The 11,987-nt window shown below is 40.1% G+C and overlaps 2 protein-coding genes across 3 annotated transcripts; one reads left to right on the top strand and one right to left on the bottom strand.

Annotated features, from left to right (window-relative positions):
• The first annotated feature begins 4,199 nt into the window (after positions 1-4,199).
• msx3 (muscle segment homeobox 3) lies at positions 4,200-6,752 on the top strand. Its single transcript, XM_085477840.1, has 2 exons — positions 4,200-4,714; positions 5,093-6,752. Exons 1-2 carry the CDS (start codon positions 4,354-4,356, stop codon positions 5,497-5,499), a joined length of 768 nt encoding a protein of 255 aa, XP_085333966.1. The 5' UTR covers positions 4,200-4,353; the 3' UTR covers positions 5,500-6,752.
• A 303-nt stretch (positions 6,753-7,055) lies between these two features.
• On the bottom strand, positions 7,056-10,153 carry znf511 (zinc finger protein 511). Of its 2 annotated transcripts, none has more exons than XM_085477839.1 (6): positions 9,836-10,153; positions 9,674-9,747; positions 8,196-8,397; positions 7,986-8,110; positions 7,440-7,670; positions 7,056-7,242 (listed from the first exon to the last, which is right to left on the bottom strand). In XM_085477839.1, the coding sequence occupies exons 1-6, from the start codon at positions 9,980-9,982 to the stop codon at positions 7,170-7,172; spliced, it is 852 nt and encodes a 283-aa protein (XP_085333965.1). In that variant the 5' UTR covers positions 9,983-10,153; the 3' UTR covers positions 7,056-7,169. The 2 variants fall into 2 exon arrangements, with proteins under 2 accessions (XP_085333965.1, XP_085333964.1); XM_085477838.1 differs by having other exon boundaries at positions 7,440-7,673.
• Between the last annotated feature and the right edge of the window lie 1,834 nt (positions 10,154-11,987).

Raw genomic sequence — 11,987 nt, forward strand, 5'->3', positions numbered from 1 at the left:
CACAGTGTGTGTCTGACAAGGTGATTAGCAACACAGGGGCACCACAGGGGACTGTCCTCTCCCCCTTCCTCTTCACCCTCTACACCACAGACTTCAGCCACTGCACAGAGACCTGCCATCTTCAGAAGTTTTCTGATGACTCTGCGGTGGTTGGATGCATCAGCAGGGATGATGAGACAGAGTACCGGGCTGTGGTCGACTCCTTTGTCACGTGGTGTGAGCAGAATCATCTGCAGCTCAACGTGGCAAAGACCAAGGAACTGATCGTGGACTTCAGGAAGACCAGGAAACACTTGACCCCTGTTTCAATCCAGGGGGTCAGTGTTGACATTGTGGAGGACTATAAATACCTTGGAGTACACATTGACAATAAACTGGACTGGGCTAAAAACACCACAGCACTTTACAGGAAGGGCCAGAGTCGTCTCTATTTTTTGAGGCGACTGAGGTCCTTCAACATCTGCCAGAAAATGCTGAGGATTTTCTATGAGTCTGTGGTGGCCAGTGCGATCCTCTATGCTGTTGCATGCTGGGGGAGCAGGCTGAGGGTCGCAGATGCCAACAGACTTAATAAACTGATCCGTAAGGCCAGCAATGTTGTGGGGATGGAGCTGGACTCCCTCAAGGTGGTGTCGGAGAGGCGGATGCTGTCCAAGATAAAGACAATGTTGGATAACACCTCCCACCCACTCCATGACATGTTGGTCAGTCACAGGAGCTCGTTCAGTGAGAGACTGAGATTACCGAAAAGCACCACTGAACGACACAGGAAATCTTTCCTGCCTGTGGCCATCTCCCTGTACAACGCATCCACTTAACACACTGTTTGCTGCTACAACTACACATGTTTCTTTTCCAAATATTTATTTATAAGTGACTTATGTATGTATGTATGTATATATATGTATATATTGTACTATTCTTAGTTAGCGTATTGTCTGTCTTGTCTTAATGTTGGTTTAAAATGGAGCACTGTAACAAAAAATAATTTCCCCCAGGGATCAATAAAGTATTCTGATTCTGATTCTGATTCTGATTTCGGATTATGGAGAAATAAGGAGCTTGGAAAGAAGTTCTGAACTGAAGAAGCTTCTTGGATGAGAAGTGAAACATCCAGCTGCTTTTTTTTTTCAAGTTCCTTAAACTATCATGACCTGGATGACCTACATGATGAAGAGATGCGTTACTAAGCCCCACTATCAAACCTCATACTCATCACATGTTGGCACTCAAAGCATTTAAGATTGTGATTTGTAGCCTAAACATACCAACACATTCGGTTCTGTAAACAAACCCCAGTCCCTGACATCAAGGTCCAGCATTTTGTACACTTGCCACTTCCCTCCAACTCGTGTGTGATATATAAATAAAGCTTTGTTCATTAAAAAGCCTGTGAACATCATCCAGCCCGCAATTACATATGTCATCACAACATAAATTGGAAAAGAAAAGGAAAAAAGATTTAGGACTGCTATGTGTGTGTGTGTGTGTGTGTGTGTGTGTGTGTGTGTGTGTGTGTGTGTGTGTGTGTGTGTGTGTGTGTGTGTGTGTGTGTGCTATACTTGCTTTCCAAACTTCACTTGTTGCTCAAAAAGTTGTGGATGGAAACTGAAGTTGAAGCTTTCATCGTGGCTATAATCACCTCCTGTCTGGTTTTCCTGGCTCAACTTTGCCTGGATATTAGTCTCTTGTAAGGGTCAAATCTGTGTCCTTCATCACAGTTTTGCTCAATAGGTTACACTTGACCTTGGGTTAAGAGTAGCAGCTCTTAACACACTATGTGCTGACAGTTGCAAAGATGAGAAAACTAATTTAGGCTGACATGTTGTTGCAGTTGCTCTCGACTGCTGATCAGATAACGAGGCACATCAGAGGAAGACCTCGGGCCCTGCACATCCTCTTGGCTGACTGGCATGATTGGGCCTGAGTAAAACTGAGCCGGAGCCAAGAAAGCCTGTACCTGTCAACATTATTGTTTCAGTAACTGATGCAATACCCATGTCAGTCATTCTAATTTTGGCTCTGAGTGCTGCAAGTGGTAACTAGTGCTTAACAAGTAACTTTAACACAATGAATGACCACAGTTTATTTCAAGAAAACAAGACAGAGTGCAACTCCTTGTAAATGTAAGCAGGGAAAGAAGAGTTTGTGATCTTCCATCCACTGACATTTTGACATACCAGCTTTGGCAGGTCCACTCAGACACACAATAATGTTCTGTTATGCTTCCGCAGACAGGCCTCTCTCGTCCCCTTTAAAGACGATACACTTTCACCACCACAAGTTCCCCGCTGCGCGTTTCATAAATGTTTATCCCACATGACTCTAGCCCCCTCCCCAAAAGTTTGCTTAGGATAGCTGCGAGCGCTGCCAACTCAGATGAAAGGGAAAGATTTAAAGAATGAAATATATAAAGCCTGCTTCGACATGCTTGGTTCGAAAGGTTTCAAACTCTTTTACAAAACCACAATTAACTCTTTACACAGTTCTCCACTGAGTTAAATAAGCAGGACTTGGAGTTGGGTAAAGAAAGAAAGTCAGTTTGACATTTTTTGACTTTACATGTAAATAGTTAATAATCTTATAACCTACAGGATGAATGGATTGGCATAAAATATCAGGAAAACACATAAGAGCTGATTCCAAAGGGGAAAAGCAATGGATAAACCCGCACCAGTGTTTGCTGATCACAGTATAATGAAAGATTGCTTAGAAGTGATCTACTCTTTCCAAACATGCTGAAAAGTCATTATTAATTAAACACCAGACTATGTGAAAACAAGCTGCAGCTGTCCTATAGATAGATTTTAATTTCTCAACATCAAAATGTTTGGTTGACTCTTGTGGCATGTGTGTGCCATTCTTAGAGAAGCAGGAAACTTTTTTTATTTAAATATTTACTCATTCATTACAAAACAATAGAGGAGAAACAACAACACTACAGACAGCCCAGCGTCTCCTTTCAAACAGGCGGAGAGTGAGAGTGGTAATATTCACAGTTACTAGAGGAGAATGTAATGTCGCACTAAATTACAGTCATTGAAAGCTTGTATGGTTACCCAGCGATCTATCACTGTCACACAGAGGGGGAGAGGGGGCGGGAGAGCAGACAGGCGCCAGGCGCAGCAGGATCAAAGCAGGGACATACCTCAGGGAGAGAAACAGTTAACTCCATTTAACCAATTGTCCTACAGACAGTCATTCAGTCAGTGCGCTGCCGCTGCAGGCCCAGCAGCAGTTCCCATAAGAGAGAAGAACGCTCACATATAGAGTTTCACTGAAAATGATTTGACTTGATTTGAAGAGCTGCAGAACAAGGCCAATTTGGATGGGCTGCTTGAATGGGCCCTTTACTGTCTCTCAAAGGGATTACAGACAATGAACACAATAGGCTGAAATATGGCCATGGACAATTTGATTACAGGCCACAAGATAGAAATTTACAGTGATAATAACTCTTTGGAATATAAAGAGTGCTGTAAATCGCTGCCTGGATTGCCTTACTGCTTTAATGAAACCTGGTGAAAAACTACTGTCAACACATTCTCCGGTACAACTTCCCAGAAGGGGCCCAAAGAGAAGAATTTGTGTGACATATATCTGGTGAGGTTTACATCTATTAAACTGTGAATGGATTTATGACACAATCACAGCACCACATGGTAAATATTTTTAAAAACAAATAATTACACTATATACACACCCAGAAGGCACGCACCAAATCTTAGCACTCATTTAGAGTCCGTTTGTGTCCACCTGATGTCTTTGTATGCGCAACCCATTTTCTGGTTCTGTTTTGTTGTCTACCGGTTCAGAAAGGGAATATTTGACTATTTAGGCAAAGTTGGGATTGTAAAGCAGAAAATTAAAAACACAAAAATGCTCTGTAAGAACTGAAGGGGACAAGCATGGGCGAATTGATAAACTCTAAATAAAAATATTAACCAGTGCAGATTTAGATTTGGATTCCAGCAAAGAGTGTTTAAAAGGTAGGAACTGCACATCTGTCCTACCTTACATAGAATAACTCGAGCTGTGCCACTGACGAGAGGTTTATATCTGTCAGAAACCACAGCATATAAAATGGACCGCAACACTGTCTTTACAAATTCGGCCTATCAGAAACCGCTTTAGCCCGGTCACGTGGAAACATCTAAAGACTGATAGGCAGGCGGCAAGATGGAAGGGGAACTTGTGGCACTGCGCTAACGGAGAGACAAGTCTGTGCGTAAAAGCCTGAAAAACACACAGCTGTAGCGTCATCGGAGAAACATCTGCACTAGCACTTATCTCCTCAAGAGAAGCCACGAAAACATAAACAGTGTCGGAGAGAGCGGCAGGAAAATTAGTTGTATGGCACCGCAGTCGTGCGTAATGAATCCTGCGCAAGGATCACCGCCCGTGGCTGCTCCCGGGGAGACTTCGCCGGAGGATAGAGCCGCTGATGGAATTGGAACTGATGAGCTGGACCTGTCACCTGTTAGAAGGTGTAAAACCAAAAGTTCAGATCTGCCTTTCAGTGTGGAATCACTCATATCAGACAGGACGCCGTGCAGAAGCCTCCAAGACTCAGAGCCTGGCTCGGGTTGCGTCCGGATAGAGGACGCAGATTGTGCGTCACAGAGAGGATTTTATCGGTCTAAAGCGGAGGCGGTGGACCTCAGCGACAAGGAGACGAGCTCCTGGTTGCAGGCGCCTTGCGCATCCCCTCCAAGTGAGTGTAGAATGCGCTATTGCGACATTTTGTGCGATATTTAAAACAAAAACGTCAACAACTTGTATAGACATATTCAAAGAAGCATAAACAAAATGACTGCTAAACGATTGTATAAAATATTATAATTGTCTGTAATAAAACTATTAAGAGCCAACAGTGAGAGGGAGCTTGAACTTTCCTCCAAAGAGTAAATAACGGCAAAGGTGCACTGACTGTAGAATAGTTAGGATATTAAAAAGCTTTGATATTTCCCCGATCTTTCAGATTATAGTCTATGCGCAATCAAAAATTAAACTTCAAACAATCACTAGTTATGCTATTAAATCGATCGCCGAAGTTCTAGCAGTGTACATAACTTCTTAATTGTATTTCCAGGACTTCCCAGCCCCAGCCCGTGCAACCTACGGAAACACAAGAACAACAGGAAACCCAGAACTCCCTTTACAACCTCTCAGCTTCTTTCTCTGGAGAGGAAGTTCCGACAGAAACAGTACCTCTCCATCGCGGAGAGAGCGGAATTCTCCAGCTCCCTCGGCCTCACAGAGACCCAGGTCAAGATCTGGTTTCAGAACCGCAGGGCCAAGGCCAAGAGACTGCAGGAGGCCGAGCTGGAGAAACTAAAGCTGGCCACGAAGCCGTTGCTCCCGGCCTTCGCCTTTCCTTTCCCCTTGAGCGCACCAATAGGCGCCCCGGCGCTATACGGGGCCCTGAACGGACCTCGGCCTGCCTTACCCGTACCAGGACTATTCAGTGGACCATATGGGATGTACTACTTGTCCTAACTCATACTAACTTTTAAGCTGCTTCGTTGGGGAAACTGCCTTAGCTTTATCCAGCAAAAAATATTCTTATGAAATAATCTGTCTGAAATCTCACATTGAATGAAATGTTTTTCGTTAAAGCGCTAATGGGGAAAGAATAATATAATAACCCACAGCAGGGATATGTTAACATAACAGTCTCGCTTCATTTTAAAGCTGTTCATTATTTCCAGGAACAAAAACAAAACAGTTGATTGCCTTTTTTATTTTCAGCTGTCCCAGCTCAGGTATGCTTCAGTTCCAGTAATTTTACTGTGGTAAGAGAAGACCACAGAAGACGATTTTTTTCAGAGCCTGTTGCTTTGAGCTGAAAGCAAAAACTTGTAATGACGCACTGAAAGACAACGGCTTGTTCATTATTTCTATTTTAAATGCTTTGAAATGTCCCGCCTCTTCAAGGAGTTTTAATTTATAGAAAAAATATTTAAATGACAGTTTTGCTGACTTTCTATATTTTTCTGATAGTCATTTCTGATTTATCTTATTCATGTATGCCACAGAGCTCGAATGTTATCCAAAAAGAAACGTATGGTAGATTAATTCGGGGTTTTTTTAATGGGCATAACCGCTCATTTAGAAACAGCTTCACAAATAACGGGAATCACTTTGACACTTTAATGTTGCAAAGATGCGAAAGTGATGGTTGAGAATCTGTGGATTTGGTGTTTTAATAGGGTCTCTGAACTTAAAATGGAAATATAGAAAATTAAAGTTATCCTTTAATCACTTCCTGAGGTGAGCCCTGATGCTGTAAAACTCTAAAAAGACTTTAAAGGCCTTTCCTCTTCAACAAAACAAAAACATACATATTTAAAGAATGTCGTTTCTACACGTTGCATCTTTTGTGCCTTAGTTCTTCAGTGCTTTACATTAACTGGGGTGAGAACCAGAAGATCTTTAAAGGTTAATTTACTGTAACAATAAGATTTAAGTTTCCAGCTCGTTGACAACTGTGCTCATTTCATAAATACAATAAACCTGCTTTACTCGAGCCCTTACCTCAAAAGGAGAATGTTTTTGCACAGGTGTCAGAAGAGCTCTCGAGATCAGCTTCATTACTAAATGTAGATAACTCCTCGTGTAGTTTTGCAAACACTCCAAGTGTTGAACGTGGCAGACCAACTTACATGAGCTATTAAGGTACAGTGTATTTTATATTTCAAGAGTGGAAGATGTTTTGTACAAGTATTAAAGTTTATTATGGAAATCCCTGACATTCTCTTTTGTTTCTCCTAACAAAAAATTTAAAGTGGGCTCCAAAAACCTGCTTTTTTATATTGAAAACACAGCAGTTAAGTATTACTGCATCCTTTTTTATATATATATAAAACTCTAATAAATGCCTTTTCAGTTTTTCCAGTCAAATTGTGAATGGGTAAGTGTTGGTTGTTGTGTAAATGCAGCACTGCTCTGAGGGATCAGCAACACCAGAACAGCACCACATGAATGCAGTTCATTTACCACAAACAAAAAAAAACAATTAAAAAAAAAAGGAAACTTGCAATTTTTGCAAAATAAAACTGTTTTTTATTTCAGGTTAAAAACATCTATGACTGTGAAGGTATTCTGTACAAAGGTTATAACGCTGTAAATCTGAAAGGCCAGAAAATAGCAGCCTTGACTTTTATGCTTCACTTCCTCCTTCCTCGTCGTCCTCTAAAGCCTCGGACCGAACCGTGACCAAAACACACAGTGTTGGGGATCCTGAGAGAAAAGAGCACAGCTGCTCAATTCTGGGCCTCAGATTGCTTAGTTTTAAATGCTAAAAAACTGTAGTACACATGTGCTGTAATCAGTACTTTACACATATTTAACTTATATAATATTCTGGATTTTTTTTAATTGCAAATTTCTTAAAAATGGCTGATTTAGTTTTAACACATACAGATTTGAAGGCTAACCTGTAGGAATACTGAGGCTTTCGTGGCGCTGTGCTCTCAGTGTCCTGGGCTGCAGCAAGAACGTCCTCGGTAGTGGCTTTTTCCTCACACTCGTGTGTCTCCATGGATTCCCCTCCCTCGGGTTCGTCGGACGGAGAGTTACACATAACCTCACAGACACCCTCAGACTCACACACATCATCCACCACCTCCATGGCTGCGTCTTTCTGCTCCTTTCTTTTTGTCTCTCGTCTTCTATTAACAAAGATACAATATTTAAAATACGCATAAGGCAAACATATTAAAGTGATGCTATTTTAAACTGCGCCTTTCACAGAGTTAGAAAAATAATACAAAAATACAAATTTTACACATCAGCATCAATAAAGAAGCAAAAAAATCTTATGCTATAATGTGTCTGATCTTATCATGTCACTAAATAAATAATAAAAGAGACATGTAGAGTGTAATGTAAGAATATAAAGAGTAGATAAGGCAATAAGGAGATTGACTAAAAGTCATAATTTGACATTTTGCTACCATCTAGTGGACAAAACACAGCCTTACCCTCGTTCCTTTTTGGTTTTATCGAATCTGAAGTCTGGAGGATACTTGTGAATTCTTATTAAATGGTCCTTCCTGTGTTTATTAGTCCTGAACGTCTGTCCACAGCCTTCCACCAAACACTGGTACTGAAAAATGTGAAGAAAATGTCATTGTTCTTCAAAAAAATAAAAATATCTCCTAACAGCAGAGCTCTATTTGACACCGACTTACCATGTCCTGTTTCTGGGCAAGGATAGTAAAGAGAGAGTCATGCCACTCCTGAATGTGAATGTCCAAGAGCCGGGCGCTCGGCAGGGAGCGGCGGCATGAGCAGCACACGTGCCTGTGCAGGGCGTTGTAGTGGTGCTCGTACTCCTCCAGAGCACTGAAGACCCCACTGCAGCCTGAGATGTGACAGGCAAACTCGGACACGCTGACACAAGACAAGAGGAGGAGGAAGGTTATCAACAGTCTGACCAACACTGAGATTACAAGTCATCAGTCAAGTAGAAAATCCAACACGGTTGCTAAATAATGATCCCTTCTGGGGCAAATTTGTCATTTTACTGAATATTTTTTAGCATTTCTCAATTAAATATGTCCAAGTGCATAATCTACTACTGTTGCAATCATCTTATTTGACTCGTTTTATTTCTAAATATGATCGCTTATTTTATTTACAAGTAATCAGCTTCCCAAAATCCCAAAAATGAAATGTGGGATTAATGTGTTATTTTTTTTGTCATTGTGCAAATATAGTGATTATAACATCCACATGAACGGAATCAACTTCATGGGATTTCCTTACCTGGATGGACATTAAGACACCAAAGGACAAATAGTATGTGGGGCAGGTTAATATGGAAGCCTGTTTCTGCCACTGAAAAAACCAAACATTTTTGGTGATCCATAAGTCAAAATTTTCAGGTTATTGTCTCAAAATTTCAAATTATGAAGTCAAATTTTGAATTCTTTTCTCAGACTTTTGAGTTGGTGACTCGAAATTGTGAGATAATAATCCCAAATCTTTATTTACAGGTAGGTTTTTTTTTTCAGCACTAGAAAGGACTTTCCATAGATGAGTCATGCTCACAGGAATTTAGGATGAAATAAATATGTAAAAGGATGTTGAAAGTCAGTTATGCAAGTCTTCTGGCTCCTGTATTTTCCTTTTTGTTTCATTAACCTTTATCTCACTTAGTGTTTTGTCAATCTATGGCAGATTTCTCTCTGAGCAACAGATTTTTACAGAGACTCGCAAATAACGGACAAAAACCTTCCTAGTCTTGATTGTAGTTGCATTTGTTTTTACTTGTACTTCTCATCATATCCCATTACAAATCTGACTTTGTGGTGCAAGCTTAGGGGATGAGAGAGAGATCCAGGATGAGATCCTAGCATGTTCGCCTGCAGGAGAGCCATGATGAAAGCTTTTACTGATTTCTTCACAACCATGGGGGGGGGGGGGGGGGGGGGGGGGGGGGGCAGGTGTCAAAGTCTGTGCAGTCACACATAAAGAGTGACACCTGCTCACCCTAACAACAACATGAAAATGTAATTTGAAAGTTTCAGGAGACATTTTAAAGGATGAGTGTGTTAACCCATGCATTGGCAAATGTAAATTATGTGCTGTTTAAAGGTGACCCATGCTCATAGCTAGCTAGCTAGATAGCTAGATAGCAAGCACTTATATCTCCTGCCTCCCTCACCTGAGTGCTGGCTTGTCTTCTGCCTCCGAGATGTACAGGTCCTGCAGGTACATGTGTCTGTGAATGTCCCCGTCCTGCAAACAGCATTCATCTGCACGTTACAGCCGTTAGCAGAACGAGCAGCTGCCTGCTTTTCTGCTCGGTTTCTTGGTGCTTGGTTACCTCAAACAGCTCGTGGTCCTTGTGCAGGCGGATGATCTGCGGCGTGAAGCTGAACGGGTTGTTTCCCTCCTCGGACTCACTGAGTCTCCGCTCCTGCTGTTCATCGCGTCCCTCCGTCCGAAGCTGGAGTGCTTCTGGCTGCAGCATCGCTTCTACACGTTTTCATTGGCCGGGCACAGAAACACTCGTTCACTATTATAACGTTATCAAGTCCAATGGTCGCTACGATGTTACCTCTGGGAGAAGGGTCTGGCTGCAGCCACTGTGGAGCTCCACAGTAACCGGATACACGTGACCTCCACACTAACCGGAAGCACGTGACCTCCACAGTAGCCGTAAACACGCATGGATACCGTGGAAGGTTTTTTTGTTTTTTTTTTATAAACCTTTATTTAAACATCAGTATAATACAAAATGGAATTAAACAGTACTACAATAATGGTGTTGTACTTACAAAAGAATTGTATGCATAGATAAACAAATACAAGAACAGTATTCAGAAACAACAATATAAATATGCTAGGGGGAAAGTAACTGATCAAGCCAAAGAATAAAGTGATTGAAAGATCTTGATTTTTTCACAAACACCAATAGTTTTTATAGTTTTTGGGTTAGTGGAGTTCTTAATTGAGTTAAGATACTGTACAAGTTCAAAGGAGAATACATAAAAAGAGGGATGTCTTCCTAAACATTTGGACTTGTGAATATGAAATTTAGCCATTAAAAGTAACAAGTTAACCATATATCTGTTATCAAAGTTGAATTGTTTTTGGTTTTTGTGCAGACCAAACAAAACATATTTCCAAAACAATAAAAATCCTTTAATGTATTTTCTGAAATAAAAACACATAAACTCTGCCAAAAATCTTGTACAAGGTTACAAAACCAAAAAAGATGTATAGTAGATTCCTTGGAAGTTTTACAAAAGCTACAGCTTGTATCAATGTCTAATTTGAATTTGCTTTGAAGATAATCTTTAGAAGGATAAATTCTGTGTATTAATTTATAAGAAATATCTTTAATTTTGTTGGTAATTAAAAACTGATTAGGGAGTTTCCAAACTTCGTTCCACATAATACCATCTGACAGCCGGTTCCAGAAAAAAATGACATATGGTAGCGTGGTTATGGTACTCTGAAATAAAGCTCTAATCGATTTATTGTTGTTTTTAGATTGCTTAGAAAAGCAAATTTTGCCAACAAAAGTTTGTATGGGAGATGCCAACGGCCTGTGGAATGAAGTGATATTAGGTTGATTCTTAAACAGCATACAAACCCCTGATGGTATTGAGCCAAATACTTTGGTATAATCATGACGAGTTATAGCTAAATTGAAATGTAAACAAAATTCTTCATAGGAGAAAAGCATACCATTTGAATCAAATAATTGGTTGACTAAAACAATGTCATTCCTAAACCAACTATCTAAGAAGAGAGATTTTCTTTTAAATAAAACATCCTTATTATTCCAGATATAATAACTGTGTGGACTAAAGTTATGCTTGTAAATAAGAGTCCATGCTAAAAAAGCTTGACGATGAAAAGCAGAGATTTTTAAAGGGATTTTATCAATATCAAAATTACAAGTAAGGAAAAATTCAGTGCCACCTAACTTAGAAAACATGAACACAGGTATAGTATTCCAAATGGAAGTAGGATTAGTAATTAGATTCTTCAACCAATTTATTTTGAATGTGTTATTTAAAGTGTTAAAATCCAACACATTAAGTCCTCCATTGACATAGGAGTTCATAAGAACTGTTTTTTTAATGTAGTGTGTCCTATTTTTCCAGATAAAGTTGAAAAGTAACTTATCAACCTCTTTTATAAGTTTTTTATCAAGGTGCAATGCCAATGCAGCGTATGTAAGACGAGAGATGCCTTCTGCTTTAGTTATTAATACCCTGCCTTTTAACGACAAATCTCTTAAGAGCCACTGATTAAATCTGCGTTTGAGTTTCTCTAGAATAGGATAAAAATTTTGAGTGATTCTACTTTCCTGATTTTTGGTTATTATGATACCTAAATAACGAACTTCTTGTTTTATTGGAATGTTACACAAAGCTGTTTTCGAACATTCTTTTATCGCCATAAGTTCACATTTAGGAATATTCAAGTACAATCCAGAAGCTTTGGAAAATATGGAGATAGTT

This window comes from Copadichromis virginalis, linkage group LG13 (assembly GCF_057382275.1).
Source record: "Copadichromis virginalis isolate Kocher_CV1m ecotype Utaka linkage group LG13, C_Virginalis_male_GT1.1, whole genome shotgun sequence".
Classification (NCBI taxonomy): Eukaryota; Metazoa; Chordata; class Actinopteri; order Cichliformes; family Cichlidae; genus Copadichromis; species Copadichromis virginalis.